This window comes from Eulemur rufifrons, chromosome 9 (assembly GCF_041146395.1).
Source record: "Eulemur rufifrons isolate Redbay chromosome 9, OSU_ERuf_1, whole genome shotgun sequence".
Lineage (NCBI taxonomy): Eukaryota > Metazoa > Chordata > Mammalia > Primates > Lemuridae > Eulemur > Eulemur rufifrons.
In genome coordinates, this window is record NC_090991.1 from 8,930,041 (window position 1) to 8,943,572 (window position 13,532).

General features: G+C 45.4%; 1 protein-coding gene across 2 annotated transcripts in view; it reads right to left on the reverse strand.

The window, feature by feature from the left end:
* The window catches only part of TP53 (tumor protein p53), a 15,217-nt gene continuing 1,685 nt past the window's right edge, over window positions 1–13,532 (reverse strand). The window contains exons 2-12 of one of the 2 annotated variants that reach the window (XM_069482024.1): window positions 4,588–4,689; window positions 4,438–4,459; window positions 4,267–4,345; window positions 4,079–4,203; window positions 3,450–3,633; window positions 3,257–3,369; window positions 2,930–3,039; window positions 2,497–2,621; window positions 2,332–2,402; window positions 1,522–1,628; window positions 1–909 (exon numbers count right to left, since the gene is read on the reverse strand). In XM_069482024.1, the coding sequence (XP_069338125.1) occupies window positions 828–909; window positions 1,522–1,628; window positions 2,332–2,402; window positions 2,497–2,621; window positions 2,930–3,039; window positions 3,257–3,369; window positions 3,450–3,633; window positions 4,079–4,203; window positions 4,267–4,345; window positions 4,438–4,459; window positions 4,588–4,661 (1,092 nt within the window). In that variant the 5' untranslated portion in view covers window positions 4,662–4,689 and the 3' untranslated portion in view covers window positions 1–827. Of the gene's footprint in view, window positions 910–1,521; window positions 1,629–2,331; window positions 2,403–2,496; window positions 2,622–2,929; window positions 3,040–3,256; window positions 3,370–3,449; window positions 3,634–4,078; window positions 4,346–4,437; window positions 4,460–4,587; window positions 4,690–13,532 lie in introns of both variants that reach the window. The other variant, XM_069482023.1, reaches the window with a different exon arrangement.

Below are 13,532 nucleotides of genomic sequence, written 5' to 3' on the forward strand. Positions count from 1 at the left end.
TGTACAAAATTTTATTGTAAAATAAGGAATGGATATAAAAACGGGATATAAAAAGGGAAGAGAAGGGGTGGCGGTAACAAATGCAGATGTGCCTTGCAGAGTGTAAAGGAAATTGACCCTGAGCATTTGGGGGAAGAAGTAAAACAGGTCTTGGTGGATCCAGATCCTACACAAGAGATGGAATCCTCCGGGGTGTGGGATGGGGCGAGACTTCCTTTTAGGTGCCAAGTTCACCAAGAGGTTGGACAGGATATGGCTGAGTGGAAAGTCTCAGCAGAGACTTGGAAACCCCCAATACACCCACCAACAGGGACAGGGAACAAGGAGGGGGCCAAATTCTAGACTCCATGTAATAAAAGGTGGTTTTGAGATCAGACATACATCGTTTCATTAATCCTCACAACAGATTCCGTGAGGTAGGTATGATTATCCGCTTTTCACAGATGTGGCCACTGAGGTCAGGGGAAATTAAACAATCGGAAACGTCTCCCTGCTTACAACAGTGGAGAACTGGGCTTCCCACCCAGTGTGTGGCTGATTGTAAAATCTAACCCTTACATGGAAGAACATTTTCTTGCCTCTCCCAAACATTCCTCACAGTAAAAACCTTACAAGCTAAGCTAGTATTTCCTAGTTCCTACCACTCTGCACCCCAAATACCAGTGCAGGCCTACTTCTTCAGTAGAGCCCCAGGCCAAAGCTGACAGAAAAATTCCTAGGTGTTTCTGAGGCACATCCACAGCAAGCAGGGGTTCCTGAGTTGCACAATGCCAGGGAAGTTGGGTACAGGTAGGGGGTTGCCAACAGGGGACAAGAAGCAGAGGGCGTCAATCCGAGTCAGGCCCCTCTCTCTTGAACATCAATTTTTTAAGGCGGGAGGTAGACTGCCCCTTGTTAGACTTCAGGTGGCTGTGGGAGACAGAATAGGGGAGGAGGAGAGATGACATCATATGAGTGAGAGGGTCTGGGCCCCTCTTCCTTGATCAAGACTTTGAAGGGCCTAAGGCTGGAACAAGGGGAATTTAAGATGGTCACCACTACATGCAGACAGGCTTATCTTGGGGTATTTGAGTATATTAATCTCTTAATCTTCCCTTACCCATTTTATAAACGAAGAAACTGAGCCCGAGAGGGGGAGTCACAAGGTCACTCAGGATGTGCTAGTACTTGTCAGGGCTGAGTATCTGACCCCAAACCCAGGCTCTGCCTAACACTTCCATGCAATTATCAGGCCCCTCCTTGAGACTCCCCCAGCTCTGGGCTAGGAGTTGTTGAGAAGGGCAGAGAAGTATCCACACTCATCCCTGGGTTTGAAGGGTCTGTGGATCCACTGAGGCAGGAAAGTGGTTGTACCATACAACTGGAGACAGACTAAAAAATGTTTACACAGGGCCGGGACCCAGCCCAGTGGGATGGGATTAGCTGCCTTTTACCATGAAGGCAGGATTAGAATGGAATCCTATGGCTTTCCAACGTAGAAGGGCAGGAGAGTAGGGCTGGGAAGGAGCCCAGGTCACTTACCTGGAGTGAGCCCTGCTCCCCCCTGGCTCCTTCCCAGTCTGGGCATCCTTGAATTCCAAGGCCTCGTTCAGCATTCGGAACATCTCAAAACGTTCACGGCCACGGATCTGCAGCAGGGAAGGAGAGGGATAAAGAAGTACAGATGGTCTCTGGCTTAAGATGGTTCAATTTACAATGTTTTGTAAGAACTCATACAACCAAGTTTTTCACTTTTAGTATATTATTCACTAAATTACACAAGATATTCAACATTTTAATGTAAAACAGGCTTTGTGTTAGATGATTTTGCCCAACTGTAGGCTAACATAGCGTTCTGAGCACATTTAAGGCAGGCTAGGCTAAGCTCTGATGTTCAGTAGTTTAGGTGTACCAATGCATTTAAGTTACAATGAGTTTATCAGGAAGTAACACCAAGTCAAGAAGCATCTGTATTGGGCATTTTCATGCTCTCTTTAACAATTTTCTTTTTGAAATATGGTCCTTTAAAATGTATATTATGGTACAAGTTGGTGTTTTGAAGTTAGGTACCATCAGGAGCCATTGTGTCTGAGGCACCACTGCCCTCTAATGGCAAATACCCTAATTGCAGGCAAAGCAGGCTAGAAGAAAATAGCATTTTGAGTGATAGACTTGAAACTTTCAACCTGATAATATTAACTTTACAAGATTCAGGGCCATGAATAGAGGAAAGAATGGATAGAGAAACTGGGCCTGACCTCATATTCTCTACATTTATATCTTTTCTTCCATTATCCAACCCCACTTAGTATATGCAAGAAAATGTGCATCTGTCTCTCCCAGACTTGGTACCTGAAGGGTGAAATATTCTCCATCCAGTGGTTTCTTCTTTGGCTGGGAAGAGCTGCTGTTGGTGGGCAGTGCTGGGAAAGGGGCAAGGAAAGGTGAGAAAAGAGTGAATCTGGGGCAGAACTGCTCCCTCTACCTCTTCCACCTCCCCTTGTCCTGTCTGCTTACCTCGCTTGGCACTCCCAGGGCAAGGCTCCCCTTTCTTGCGGAAATTTTCTTCCTCTGTGCGCCGGTCTCTCCCAGGACAGGCACAAACGCGCACCTCAAAGCTGTTCCGTCCCAGCACATTACCGCTACCCAGGGTAAGAAGGGAGAAGCAGGAGGCATTAAGGAAGTTGGGTCCTACCTGCCCTCTTTTACAAACTAGGTCCACCCACTCCCAACTGCCCTTATCCTATCTGGAGCCTAAGCTCCAGCTCCAGGTATATAGAAGAGAAGCTAAAGGTAAGAGAGAGGTCCCAAAGCCAGAGAAAAGAAAACTGAGAGGCAGCAGTAGAGGAGATGCCCTGTGCGGGGATTGGGGGTCGTATGGAAGAAAGTGGTGTGGGGCAGGCCCAGGGGACAGAGGCTGGGGTGTGAAGGGTGGCCTGTGGCTCCCTACTTGGAGTCTTCCAGTGTGATGATGGTGACGATGGGCCGCCGGTTCATGCCACCCATGCAGGAACTGTTACACATGTAGTTATAGTGGATGGTGGTACAGTCAGAGCCGACCTGGGAGAGAACAGAGGCCCAGGGTGAGGCCTTTAGCCTCTGTAAGCTTCAGTTCCCTCAACTGTGCAAGGGGGTGCCCCATTTGCTCTGCACACCTCACAGAGTTGTGGGGAGGGGGAACAAGAGGCAGGAGAAAGCCCTCCCGCCTCCCACCTGGATGGTCATCGACAATCGCCTCCACCCCCTCCCCTCTCCAGACCCAGCTGCCAAACCAGACCTCAGGTGGCTCATAGGGCACCACCACGCTGTGTCGAAAAGTGTTTCTGTCATCCAGATACTCCACATGCAAATTCCCTTCCACCCGGATAAGATGCTGAGGAGGAGCCAGACCTAAGGGCACAGAGAGGAATCAGAGGGCCGGGGAGCATGGACAGCCAGCGCCGTCCCCTCTCTGGCCTCCAACTGCTCACCTTCGCTATCCGAGCAGCGCTCATGGTGGGGGCAGCGCCTCACGACCTCCGTCATGTGTTGTGACTGCTTGTAGATGGCCATGGCGCGGATGCGGCTGCCTGGTGGGGGCATGGAGTCCACCCACAGCTGCACGGGGCAGGTCTTTGCTAGCTGGCAAAACATCTTGTTGAGGGCAGGGGAGTACTGCAGGGAAAGGAAGGGATAGAATGGAAAGTCAGGGGACAAGGGAATCAAGCCAAAGGGGGGGTCAGGAGAACAAACCCTGCTCAAGCACCTGCCGGAAGCTGTGCACTGTGTGGGGAGGGCTGCTGGAGCCAGCAGGGTTGGGGTCTACCCCTCAGAAGCTGCTTTTCAAAAGCCAAGGAATGAATGTGAGTGAAGAAAAAGGAAGAAAATTTCCATGTCCCCATGAGATGCTGAGAGTGTGACGGGAAGGATGAAAGCTTGAGGCCAAGGGGGAAAATTCAACTTTGGGACAGAAATCAAAGGTCGCAGATTCAATGGGTAGAATGTAAAAAGACTGACAAGAAGCTGAAGGAGAATTCCAAAGTTCTGAACAGAAAAATGCAGGGGGATATAGCCAGGCTCGGAAGGGTCACATGAAAGCCAGCCCTTCAGGGCCACTGACCGTGCAGGTGACAGACTTGGCTGTCCCAGAATTCAAGAAGCCCAGACGGAAACCGTAGTTGCCATGGTAGGTCTTCTGGGAAGGGACAGAGGATGACAGGGGCCAGACTGGTGTGGGGGCCACTGGTATAGTTGCAGCTGGCGCAGGGGCCGCTGGTTCAGGAGCCTCTGACATTCTGAGAGCTTCATCTGGGCCTTCAGTGAACCAGCCCTCAAAGTCTTCTGGAGACAGCATCAGATCGTCCACTGGCGGGGACAGCGGGGCAGACTGTGGTGGGCGAAACAAGAGTCAGAGGGCCAAGTTCCCAGCCCAGTAGTCCACCAACCAACCCCTGGTCCCTGCCCACCCCTAGTCCTTACCAGAACGTTGTTTTCAGGAAGTCTGAAAGACAAGAACAGAAAGTCAGTACCATGGATTTTGTGCTTCCCATGGGCCTCTGCTGGGGGTTGGGAATTGGGGGGTGCGGGACGGGGGACGGTGAGCCTACCCTTCCCATGAGATCTACTCACAGCTTCCATAAGTCTGAAAACGTCTCCTGACTCAGAGGGGGCTCGATGCTGAGATCTGACTGCGGCTCCTCCATGGCAGTGACAAGGAACGCAGTCTGGCTGCTGTGAGGAGACAAGTGAGGATCTGGCATGAGACACACCCAATGCTGGGTCACCTGGGCCTGAGGAGGGAGGGTCTCCCTCCCCCAACACCCTATCAGAGTCTGAGACACAGCACGACCTCCTGAGAAGCAGGAACAGAGCTGTTCCTTTCCACCTTCTCTCTCCCAATCTCCCACCACACCCCAGGCTGCTCTTGCCCACCTCGCCAGCCACACAGCTGAGGAAAAGATAACTGAAGAGGGACTTCCAACCTTCCCACCACTACACTCACAGGCCCTGCCGAACCTGCACCCGATTTCCTCCCTCCTGTTAAAGGATGTAGTAGCTCTCGGCCCTCCAGATGGGGAAGAACACCCCCCTTGAAGCCCACCATTCCCCACCAGATATACAGCTCCATTCCTCTGATCCCCTTTATTGCCAAGCTTCCTAAAGAACCAGTCTCACCTCCCACCTGCCCATTCTCTTGGGAGCTCCTCACCCCTGCCTTACCAACCCCTCAGGAATGGCCCCTGCCTTCCTCTGTAATCTCCTCTCCTGCAAACACCCCTCTCTTCCCCGGGCTGCCCTTCTCTGCTCATCAACTGGGAGGGGGGCGGTCCCTCTATGAAGAGGACTCTATCCCCCACAAATCCCCCCAGGCCGGCTCCTTCCCACTGAGACTTCACCGTGAATGTCACACCTCCTCAGTGATGTTTCCCCAGACCGCTCAATCAGCCAAACTCCATCAAGTCATTTATGTTAATTCCCATCACCCTATTTTCATTTTCACAGTACTTACACTGCCTGATACTTTTTCTGGTTTATTCCATCTGTTCCCTCTAGTAGACTGCAAACTTCCTCAGGGCAGGGGAGTGATCTGTCACTACAGATCTTGTGCACCACAGTATTACACAATGCCTTGCACCTGGTCGGGCTCAATAAACGTGGTAAATAAGGGAATCACTGTGCCCAGACCATAAGCAAAGGGTCATGAGTGGTCGAGCAAGGTCAGAGGGGCTGCCCTGTCTGGGTCAGGGTCTTGCACAAGGCTATGCAACTGTGACCTCACCTTCTCCCAGACCAGCTTTCTAATGGCTTCCCCATGCTATCTTTCTTAATGCCAGACTTGTCATCAGCTTTGCTAAGAAACATAGCCACTATAAATGCTTGTTACACTTTTCTGCCCTGCACTGAGAAACATCCCCCTACCAAGCAGCTCCATTAATGGTGGCCTCTTTTCTAATCTTCCTTAACATTTTCCTCCGCCTTTGTGTGGATACCGGGCTTTCTTCCTTGTGTACTTAGAGTTCGCAAAATCCTTTCACATGGATTGTCTTATTTGTCCTGATAACTATATCTGCCACTTCACAGGTGAAGTGTCTGAGAGGTTATGTAAACTGCCCATGGTACACACAGGAGGTGAGTGAGTTTTTATTGCCTAAGAGTAAGATGTGTACTTCATCACAGACTCCTCTGCAAAGCTCTATTTTGTGATCAGTCAAGGCAGATCTTAGCTGATGTAAGTCCTCTGAATGAGGTTGGCAAAGGGTCAGGTATCACAGCCCCTAAGCGCTGAGTAGAACTGAGCAGAGATTAACTGTGCACACGCATGGATGAAGGTAAGAGGGGGCCTGCAGCCAGAGTGGTTCCAAATATTTGCCCTGGGGGGAAGAACCAGGGTTCCCCCTAGTTACTGATCAAAAGAAAAGACTTTTATGGGAGGGAGCTCATGAGAATTGGGAGGAGGCTCAAAGTTAGTAGCCCTGGGGTAGGGGAGGGGTAAAAAAGGGTAAAAAACAAAAGAAAAGAAAAGGGCCTGGGCTTGACATTGTATTGTTATGTAAATTTATTATATGACCTTACTTATCTTAAAGGGATTACCTCTTGGCTTCCTCATTCATAAGAATTGAGTTTTACAGTCTTTATGTTTTCAGTGCAAAGTGCCCAAAGGCTAGGAAACACTGGGAACTGTTGCAGAGCATGAGCTCTGGGGGCAGACAGGCTAGGCCCATACTGTGCAACTTTGGGAGGTTACTTGACCTCTCTGGGCCTTAGTGTTCTTTGTTCTAAAATACGGTAGTACCTTGGGGAATGTAAAGAGCTGAGAAAAGTGCTTGGCACATAATAAGAGCTCAAGAAATGTTAGCTGTTTATACAATTGCTCTCTTTTATTTGTTCTATATTATTATTCATTTTTTTTTTTTTTTTTTTAAGACAGAGTCTCACTCTGTTGCCCGGGCTAGAGTGAGTGTCGTGGCGTCAGCCTAGCTCACAGCAACCTCAAACTCCTGGGCTCAAGCGATCCTACTGCCTCAGCCTCCCGAGTAGCTGGGACTACAGGCATGCGCCACCATGCCTGGCTAATTTTTTCTATATATATTTTTAGCTGTCCAGCTAATTTCTTTCTATTTTTAGTAGAGTCGGGGGTCTCGCTCTTGATCAGGCTGGTCTCAAACTCCTGACCTCGAGCAATGCTCCCGCCTCGGCCTCCCAGAGTGCTAGGATTACAGGCGTGAGCCACCGCGCCCGGCCTATTTTTTCTATATTGTTATTCTAGAAAGAACTTTGCGATTTTGAGTTTGTGTGGATTTGTGGTACTGCTCCCACACCATTAATGCAAGTCCACCTCCTTCAGGGAACTCTGCTCAGTAAACTTGCTAGGAGGGGCTGTCCTGGAATGGTGAACCCAAGGTCTCAATCCTACTTGGAGGGAGACAGCCCCACAGACACGGGAGGCCTCCCTGTCTCCATCATTCAAGTCTTCAGTAGCAACTAAATTCTCAATGTCTCAATGTTTGCTAATAATGTTTCTCATTAATAGCAAGCCTTTCAGAGCAGGTGCTTCCCACGGGTACCAGCATCAGGGGGCCATGACACAAATGTGCCAAGCTGAACTGGACCTTCCAGATGGTTAGGGAGGCAGGATGTATACAAGGAAATGCAGGCACGACCGGCTGGCTGGGAAGGCAATAAGCTCAGCTGAGATTCAAGGAGGGGCAGGCCGGAGCATTATCATAACAATGACCGCTGTTATAGGCCTTACAGGCCCACAGGCCCAGTGCTTTCAGTGGCTTATCTCATTTGGTTTTCTAAAAAGCCAGGTAGGTACCAGAAGAGGGAACTGAGAGTTCAAGGAATTAAGTCATTTACCCAGGCTCTTAAAACTCCCAAAAGGCAGAACCAGCGATTTGAACCTGGGTTGTCTGAAGCCACACCCAAGCTAGAAATAATTATGCTCCTGAGGTTTCACCAAGCTTCGTATAAAAATTTTTTTGGCAGAAAGCTATCTGACTAGGGAAAAAATTTGATTCTAGAAAGAAAGAAAGCAGTTTCTGGTAGAATCAAAAACACACCTTACTACTCAGACTCCCTAGAAAAATGGTTGCACGTGGACAAGGGGGTCTTGCACAAAAAACATTCCTGCCAGTGTTGTTCCTAATGGCAAGCAGCAAGAAACAACATCAGAATCCATAGGTAGGGAATGGTAAATAAAACATGTTTCTGAAACACATTGGGTGAAAAATATAATTTATGGAAAAAAGCAAAACATGGTAATATATCCAAACAGTTAATGTAAATTAAAACTATAGAACTACTATCTAGTATTTATAAACATAAGTGTGTAAAAGTGTCAAAAACGGTCAAGAAGAAAAAAGTTCACAAAACCTGTGATAGTGATGGTCTCAGGAACAGGTGTAGTATGTTCATGGGACTAGGGCTGATAGTCAAATGGGGATTTAGCTTTATTAGCAATGAAAAATAAAAGGAAAATTGCTTGAAGCCAGTTCAAGACCAGACTGAGCAACATAGCGAGGCTCTTGTCTCTACAGAAAATAGAAAAATTAGCCAGGTGTGGTGGTGCACACCTGTAATCCCAGCTACTCAGAAGGCTGAGGCAGGAAGATCACTTGAGCCCAGGAGTTCAAGGCTGCAGTGAGCTATGATCATGCCACTGCACACCGCCCTGAGCAAGATCCTATCTAGAGGAAAAACAGAAAAGGTAAGAAGACAAAATGTTAAGTGTTAAAATTATTTGGTGAATGAGTGTTGTTATTCTTATCCCTCTAGCCACTCCCTACAGCCCCACTAAAGTTGTTTTTTTTTTTTTTTTGAGACACAGTCTTGCTCTGTCAACTTGGGTAGAGTGCAGTGGTATCAGCCTAGCTCTCTGCAACCTCAAACTCCTGGGCTCAAGTGATCCTTCTGCCTCAACCTCCCCAGTAGCTGAGACTACAGGTGTGTGCCACTATGCCCGGCTAAATTTTTCTGTTTTTAGTTGTCCAGCTAATTTCTTTCTATTTTTAGTAGAGATGGGGTCTCGTTCTTGCTGAGGTTGGTCTCAAACTCCTGACCTCAAGCAATCCTCCCTCCTCGGCCTCCCAGAGTGCTAGGATTACAGGCGTGAGCCACCACACCCGGCACCCACTAAAATTTTTGAAGAAAAACTTACATACATTGAAGCATATAAATCTTGATTAATTTGACAAATTTTGATATAGCCCTGTAACCCACCACCACCAGGACAAAGATGGTGTTCTGTTTTCTTCTGAAAGCTTTACAGTTTTATGTTTAGGTGTATTAGTCATCTCAAATTAATCATTGTATATTATGGGAGGCAGGTGTCAAGGTTCATTTATTTTCCTCAGTTGTTTCAACACTATTTGTTGAAAGACTTTCCTTTTCCCATTTATTTACTTTGGCACCTTTGTAGAAAATCATTTGACCACATTTATATATCTTTCTTTTTTTTTATTTTTATGAGACAGAGTCTCACTTTGTTGCCTGGGCTAGAGTGAGTGCCATGGTGTCAGCCTAGCTCACAGCAACCTCAGACTCCTGGGCTCAAGTGGTCCTCCTGCGTAGCTGGGACTACAGGTGCGAGCCACCATGCCCGGCTAATTTTTTGTTTTTATTTTTAGTTGACTGGCTAATTTTTTGGTTTTCTATTTTTAGTAGAGATGGGGTCTCGCTCTTGCTCAGGCTGGTCTCGAACTCCTGACCTCAAGCGATCCTCCTGCCTCGGCCTCCCAGAGTGCTAGGGTTACAGGCGTGAGCCACCGTGCCCAGCCATTTATATATCTTTCTGGACTCTAGTCTGCTCGTTGGTTCTTGTGTTTTACTGCAGCTTTATAGTAATCCTGAAATCAGATCACTTAAGACCTCCAACTTTAGTACTACTTCTTCATTTCATTTTGGAAACGGCTTGTGGATTCCTACAAATAAGCCTTCGAGGATTTTGATTTGGATGGAATTAAATCACTTTGGAGAGTACCGTCATCTAAGGAATACCATTCAGTCTTCCAATCCACGAATATAGTATTTCTCATTATTGTTTAAATCTTCCTCTTCCTTAAGTTTTCTCAGCAATATTTTATAGTTTTCAATGTAGTTCTTGCCCATCTCTTGTTAAATTTATCCCTAAGTATGTCAAAATTTTGGATGCTACTGTGAATGGTACTGTTTTAAAGTCATTTTCCAACTTCAGACTCAATGGTTGCCAGTATATAAAAATACAATTTATGTAGTTGGCTCTCTGTTTCTTTGGGTTCCCCATTTGCTGATTCAACAAACAACACAAAGAAAATATTGGGCAGAAATAAAAGGAGAGTTGTGTCCGTACTAAAACATGTGCACTTTTTTGGGGTCATCATTCCCTAAACAATGTGGTATACCAACTGTTTACACTATATTAGGTGTTTTAAGTGATCTAGAGATGATTTAAAGCATACGGGAAGATGTGTATAGGTTGCATGCAAATACTGTACCATTTTGTATCCAGGATTTGAGCATTCATAGATTTTGGTATGGGAGAAGGTCCTGGAACAGTCCCCCATGGATACTGGGGGGTGATTACATATTGCCCTCCTAACCTGCAACCTTTGCTATATTTACTTATTAGTTCTGGTAGCTTATTATTGATTTTCCATTAGGACTTTTTATATACACAATTATAGTGGCTGTGAAGAAGTTTTATTTCTTCCTTTCTAATCGTTATGCTATTTATTTCTTTTTCTTGCCTGGTTAAGATCTCCAGTATGATGTGAAAGGGGTGCGAGTCAAATCCTTTCTTAGTTCCTGTTCTTAGAGGAAAGGCATTCAGTTTTTCACTGAATGTTGTTTTCACCGCTATGTATGTTGTTAATGCTACTTTCATTGTGGATGCCCTTTTATTAGATTAGGGAAATTTCCTTTCTCTCCTTTGTTAGGAGGTTTGTTTGAAATCATGAATAGGTGTGGAATATCATTAATTGCTTTTTCTGCATGTGTTGAAATGATCATAGGATTTTTATCCTTCAACCTGTTAATGTGGTGAATTACACAAATCAATTTTTTAAATTTTCTTTTCTTTTTTTTTTTTGAGACAGTGTCTCATTCTATTGCCCAGGCTAGATTGCAGTGGCATCATCACAGTTCACTGCTACCTCAAACTCTTGGGCTCAAGAGATCATCCTGTGTCAGCCTCTTGAGTAGCTGGGACTACAAACTTTTGCCACCAGGCCAAGCTAATTTTTCTATTTTTTGTAGAGACAGGTTCTGGCTATGTTGCTCAGTGGGGTCTTGAATTCCTGGCCTCAAACTATTATCCTGCCTTGGCCTTCCAGGTTACATGTGTGAGCCACTGTGCCCAACTGGTTTTTGAATGTTAAACCAACTTTGCAATCCTGGGATAAACCCTACTTGCTCAGGATGTATTTATCCTTTTTATGTATTACCAGGTTTGGTTTGCTAAAATTTGTTAAAATTTTTGTATATATATGCTAACAGGAATATTAGTCTAAATTTTCTTTTTGTTTCTTTTTTTTTGAGACAGAGTCTCACTCTGCTGCCTGGGCTAGAGTGCCATGGCATCAGCCTAGCTCACAGCAACCTCAAACTCCTGGGCTCAAGCAATCTTTCTGTCTCAGCCTCTCGAATAGCTGGGACTACTGGCATGCGTCACCATGCCCGGCTAATTTTTCTATATATATTTTTAGTTGTCCAGCTAATTTCTTTCTATTTTTAGTAGAGACATGGATCTCACTCTTGCTCAGGCTGGTCTCGAACTCCTGACCTCGAGCGATCCACCCACCTCGGCCTCCCAGAGTGCTAGGATTACAGGCATGAGCCACCACGCCCATCCCTAAATTTTCTTTTCTTGGAATATTTTGGTATCAGGATTATGCGGGCCTCACAAAATGAGTTAGGAAAAGGTCCTCTATTTTCTGAAAGAGTCTGTGTAAGACTGGTATTGTTTTTTCCTTAAATGTTTGAAGAGAGCAAAGAACAGGAGACAAAGAGAAGATAGCACTAAGATGGCAGACCTAAACTCCAACCATACAACAATTAAATAACTAGATATCCAGATAGGAAACAAATCAACCTGAGCGTTGACCCCTATATCTCATACCATGAGCAAAAATTAATTTTAAAAATTAATTAGTAATGGCTCAAAGGCCAGTCCAGTGTTGCTCAGAGTGGTCTCGAATTCCGTAGTGGGTTAACAGAACTTATTAACATTAGTGTCACTAAAGTTGGTATACAACCGTCCACTGCTAAATTTTTTTTTTTTTTTGAGACAGAGTCTCACTCTGTTGCCCAGGCTAGAGTGAGTGCCGTGGCATTAGCCTAGCTCACAGCAACCTCAAACTCCTGAGCTCAAGGGATCCTCCTGTCTCAGCCTCCCGAGTTGCTGGGACTACAGGCATGCACCACCATGCCCGGCTAATTTTTTCTATATATATATTTTAGCTGTCCATATAATTTCTTTCTATTTTTTTAGTAGAGATGGGGTCTCGCTCTTGCTCAGGCTGGTCTGGAACTCCTGAGCTCAAACGATCTGCCCACCTCGGCCTCCCAGAGTGCTAGGATTATAGGCGTGAGCCACTGGGCGCCCGGCCCACTGCTAAATTTGACTGGCAAAAAAAAAAAAAAAAAAAAAAGGGCAAGCAGCAGATTAGAAGAAAATATTTACAACACATGTATCTGATAAAGGACTTGTATCCAGAATATATTAAATATAAAGTATGTTCAGGATGATGGAACATAAAGAAAAAATATAAAGAAAATATAAAGTATGCTCAAAATTGAACATTAAAAACAAACAAAACCCCAAAATAATAGGTAAAAGGCTTGAAAAGCCACTTCGCATATGAAATATGAATGCCCAATAGGCACGTGAAAAATTGCTGGACATCGTTAGCCAACAGAGAACTGTAAATTAAAGCCACAATAATATATCACATTACAAAGTGTGACAACACCAAACATTGAAAAGTAGATGGAACAATCATAACTCCTATATCTTGCTAGTCAAGAGTGTAAAACGGTAGGAATCACTTTGGAAAATTCACAGTTTCTTATAAAGTTAAAAATATATCTATTCTTCCTTTTTTTGTTCGTTTTTAGACATGGGGTCTCACTTTGTTGCCCAGTCTGGAGTGCAGTGGTGCGATCATAGCTCACTGCACCCTTGAACTCCTTGGCTCAAGCATCCTCCTCCTGCGCGAGCCTCCCAAAGTGCTGGGATCACAGGCTTGAACATGGCGCCCACCCTACTCTTTACTTCTGATCTAGCCATTCCACTTCTAAGTATTTATCCAAGAAATAAAAAAACATGATCACAAAAAGAATTATACAACAATGTTTATAGCAGCTTTATTTCCTAATAACCGCAAACAAGAAACAACTCAAAGACCATCAAAAGGAGAATGGATACGCAATTGATGGACTATAACAAATAAAAAAGTAAAATAGTGATACATACAACAACATGGATGAACTTCACAGACATTACGTTGAAGGAAAGCAACCTTACAAAAATGAGCACAAAGTGATAACACTTTGTATGAAGTTCTCCAACAGGCAAAATGGTTACGGAAATAAAA